At 45.7% G+C, this 4,634-nt stretch overlaps 1 protein-coding gene across 1 annotated transcript in view; it reads left to right on the top strand.

The window, feature by feature from the left end:
* GALNT5 (polypeptide N-acetylgalactosaminyltransferase 5) overlaps positions 1 to 4,634 on the top strand; it is a 53,340-nt gene that overhangs the window by 22,623 nt on the left and 26,083 nt on the right. The window contains exons 6-7 of the mRNA XM_015411529.1: positions 1,387 to 1,506; positions 3,321 to 3,438. Coding sequence (XP_015267015.1) covers positions 1,387 to 1,506; positions 3,321 to 3,438 — 238 coding nt within the window. The remainder of the gene's footprint in view (positions 1 to 1,386; positions 1,507 to 3,320; positions 3,439 to 4,634) is intronic.

The raw sequence follows: 4,634 nt of genomic DNA on the forward strand, positions 1-4,634 counted from the left end.
AGTTCAAGGTGCTGGTTCTTACCTTTAAAGCCCTATATGGTCTTTCCCCATACGTTCCTCAGAGAGCACTAAGATCAGGGTCCCACAATTGTCTGGCCCTCCTAGGCCCTAAAGAAGCCAAGCTAGCTGTGATGAGGGCCAGGGCCTTCTCTGTGGTGGTCCATTGCTCGTGGAATGAGCTCCCAGATGACATCAGAGCCCTGTGGGGCCTTTTACAGTTCCACACGGCCTGTAAAATGGAGCTCTTCCACCAGGATTTCGATTAGGGTGCTGCCTTTCAATATCGTGGCCCTGGCCCCAACATCAGCCCTAACTTAATGACTAACATCCTGGCAAGAACCCAGATTATGGTGGTAGTTGACCATCTGGATGCTGAGAGAACGCCGCCATCTTTTATTAATACTTATGTTCAGGGGGCGTTTCGTAGAAAAAGCTAGGGGAACTCATTAGCATAACTCATTAGCATACGCCACACCCCCTGCCATCACTGAGGCCACACACCCCTGCCATCACCGGAAGTGTGTCATAAGGCCACACCCACCACTCAGTCTTAGTCTTAAAGGTTAGTCTTAAAGGTGCTATTTGAACTCTTGGACTATTTTGCAGCAACAGACTAACACAGCTACCTCGGGGAAGCTCCTGGATGGGGCTGGGAGTCCTTGCAGAGGCCACGTGGAGTGGCCTCGGCCAGGCAGAGGGGGAGGATGCCAACTTACCCTCCTGCTTCTTCCTCCTTCTGCAACAGAATGAGGCTGGAAGAAGGGGGCGGCCGGAAGAAGGGGCGGGGCTTCGTCATGTGCCACGCCCCCTGCACCTCACCCGGGGGAACTGCGATCCCCCGTGATCCCCCCCGAAATGACCTCTGCTTATGTTTCTTATTACCTTAATATTACATGTTGTGGTTTTAATTCATTTTTCTGTGTTTTAACATATCTTGTTGTTTTAATATATATATTCTGTAAGCCTCCCTGAGCCCGCCACAGCGGGGAGGGTGGGATCCAAATTAAACAAATAAATAAATAATAAATGTGTGATATACGTTAGTATGTAGCATTTAACAATAATAAATCCATTAATCACCATCAATAGAAATTCTCTTGATAAGGAAATAAATTTCTTATTTGGCTCTGTAAGCTATTGTCCGGAAAACCAAAGGTTGGATGGCTACAATCTTGTTTGTCCACTAACTTTTGGCAATACGAATCAATGCTGTGGGGATCTTGAGTTGGGGGGACAGTTTGCCCCCTTTGCCCTCCCTTCCTCTGTGTACTGTTGCCAGTCAGCCCCTCCGTCCCCTGCCCAATAAATCACACGATTTATAGTTAGCCTTTGCTGGTAGGCACTATCTTTCTGAAATTAACGCCTATCATAATTTTCTTTCTTCAGCTATATGACTGTGGATAGTTTTCAACGTGGCATTTTTACATGGCCAATGAATTTTGGGTGGAAGCCAATTCCTCCAGATGTCATTCGGAAAAATAAGATTAAGGACACTGATATAATTCGGTAAGTATATGAAGTTAAGCTTGTGTTGATGAAGTTGATCCTACAACATTAAGCCCTTAGGATTTTATGTCCTGATTGATTTAGAATATTTCTGTTCCATACTTTTCATGACAGATGCCCAAGGCAGATTGGATGGGAGAAGGCCATGCAATTCTTCCGGTTTTCATGACAAAGGCAGTATGCACAGATCATTAAATACTGTGCTGTCATTCACAGGAAAATCTAGGAGTTGAATTCAGAAGCTGACTGAGGTGTCAGCACAGCCATAGAGCAAGCTGACCCAGCAGAAGAGACAGCTTGCTCCTGGCCACAAGTGGCCCTCCAGAGCAGTGGTACACCAGGAACTTTCCTGATAAGTTCAAGCAGAGGTCGATTCAGGGGGGATCGCAGGGGATCGCAGTTCCCCTGGGTGAGGTGCGGGGGGCGGGGCACACGACGAAGCCCCACCCCATTCCGGCCACCCCCTGCTTCCAGCTTCATTCTGTTGCAGAAGGAGGAAGAAGCAGGAGGGTAAGTTGGCATCCTCCCCCTCTGCCTGGCCGAGGCCACTCCACGTGGCCTCCGCAAGGACTCCCAGCCCCATCCAGGAGCTTCCCCGAGTAGCTTTGTTAGTCTGTTGCTGCAAAATAGTCCAAGAGTTCAAATAGCACCTTTAAGACTAACAAATAGCACCTTTAAGACTAACCTTTAAGACTAAGACTGAGTGATGGGTGTGGCCTTATGACACACTTCCGGTGATGTCAGGGGGTGTGGCCTTATGACACACGTCCGGTGATGTCAGGGGGTGTGGCATATGCTAATGAGTTATGCTAATGAGTTCCCCTAGCTCTTTTTCTACAAAACGACCCCTGAGTTCAAGAGGCCGGTCCACTCCTTAGCAAATTACTACAATAGCACAATATAGAATCATAGAATCATAGAGTTGGAAGGGACCATACAGACCATCTAGTCCAACCTCCTGCCCAATGCAGGACCAGCCTAAAGCATCTCTGACAAATATTCATCCAGCCTCTTCTTGAAAGCTGTCAGTGAAGGGGAGCTAACCACCGCTCTAGGCAGCTGATTCCACCTTTGAACTACTCTGTGAAAAAGTTTTTCCTAATAACTAGCCGATACCTTTCTGCATGCAATTTAAACCTGTTGCTTCGGGTTTAAATTGCAGATGTAATATCCAACAATGTATGTTTTGTCCTATTCATAATATTGTTGTGTTGGAGAACTAGGTCTTTCTTGGGTACAGACTAGCATCACAGAAACCACAGTAGACACAGCTGTTAGATTCCTAAAACAATAACAGATGTTTCTTGCAAAGTATACATAGCACAGATGGGGAACAGTCATCAGTTTATAAGATTTTAAGAACTATTACATCTGCAACAAATTGAAGGCTAAATTGGGGGGGAAGCAATTGCACCCATACTGTACACTTGTGATGTTTTGGGCTGGCTAGCCTCACCACACTCCAGATTCCCCCAATATTTTTAAAAAACCTTTATATAAAGAAAAAATAGCAGCAGAGGTGGCTGCTGAGCAGTGCCAAGATCCAGTATGATCCATGCAAGCTTGCATTCAAGCACAAGGGAACATGGATTGTTGTTCCATTCCAGATATTTTGGACAGGTGTCCTATAAAGGCCTCCTCCTTCTATATTGTCCATGCTTTTATCATGGTTTATTTTATAAGCCACCTTGAGCAGGTTCTCTGGAGTGGCAGCAGAGAAACTTTCTGAACATGCAAAATGAATTAATCATTACAAGCAGTACGTTTTTCCCTCATGTACAATGCACATACCTGATTTCTGGTTCATTTGCTAGGTGTCCTGTAATGGCAGGCGGGTTATTTTCCATTGATAAGAAATATTTCTTTGAACTTGGAACATATGATCCTGGCCTTGATGTTTGGGGAGGGGAAAACATGGAGATTTCATTCAAGGTATGTTATGTTCCTAAACAGTACTTTCATTTAATTTTTTTTTTTAATTCTGTAGTTTTGCAAAGCATATGAGCATTAAATTAATTTTCACAAACCACTGCAGAGATGCTGAGGTTTGCATATGTAGTGGCTTCCACAAGATAAATGTGTAGAATTCAAACAACAAATAAAGACCCAAAAGTTGTTATGTAAGAGGCATCATTTAACAGCCTAGTCCTAGGTATATTTATTTGGAAATTTGCCCTCCAGTGTTCATTGTAGCTTACCCTGTTTTATTGAGAAAGCCAATGTGGTGAATGGTAAGAGTAGCACATAGGGATTAAGTGGTAAGAGTATCACATGGGGATTAAGTTCTTAAGATCACTAGATGACCCTGGGCCTCTCCCTCCTGTCAGCCTAACCTACCTTACAGGGTTTGGTGTGAGGGTAAAATGGAGGAGGAGAGAATCATGTACACTGCTCTGAGATTCTTTAAAGGTAGTGATAAATATAATAGACTAGGAATAAGGCCCGTTGTGAAAATTAATACAACGAGCTCTATAAAGAGGCTCTGGGAGAGTGCCAAGGCTTTGGGCACTCAGTGTCAATTTGCTGTGGCAACCTCCTCAAACCCCACCCTCTCCAGGCTCCACCCCTGAAATCCTCAGGAATCTCCCAACCTGAAGTTGGCAACCCCATCCCCTTCCCAGCTAACCATCAACCTACCATTATTTGCCCCTCTGACTGCAGCTGAATTCTGCCCTCCCTCCTGGAGATCAGTTGTAATTTTGAGTGATCTTCGCCCCTCACCTGGAGATTGGCAACAATGGTTCCCCAGGAGAAAATGGCTGGTTTGGAGGGTGGAGTCAGGCATTGTACCTGTCTGAGGCCCCACCCCTCCTCAAACCTCACCCTCTCATAGTTCCATCCCTCAAATTTCCCTACCTGGAGCTGGCAACCGTAGTCAGGACTGGCCCCAATGAGTTCCTCACAAAGGCCTGCGAAGGGTTTCCTTCCTTTGTCTGAACCAAGCTTGGTTGCCTACTGTGACAAAATGGGCTCCAGTTTACAACTCAGCTGTTCACGTCCCACCCTCATCCTGTGGGCATATCTTACTCCTTAAATTCGCTGCCACCACTCACTGAATTGTCACTGCCTTTTTAGAGGGACAGTGAGACCCCTCTGGCCAAATCTCCCTATTTGGAGATGGAATCCTC

This window comes from Gekko japonicus, unplaced genomic scaffold, assembly GCF_001447785.1.
Source record: "Gekko japonicus isolate JY-2015 unplaced genomic scaffold, Gekko_japonicus_V1.1 scaffold6, whole genome shotgun sequence".
NCBI lineage: Eukaryota > Metazoa > Chordata > Lepidosauria > Squamata > Gekkonidae > Gekko > Gekko japonicus.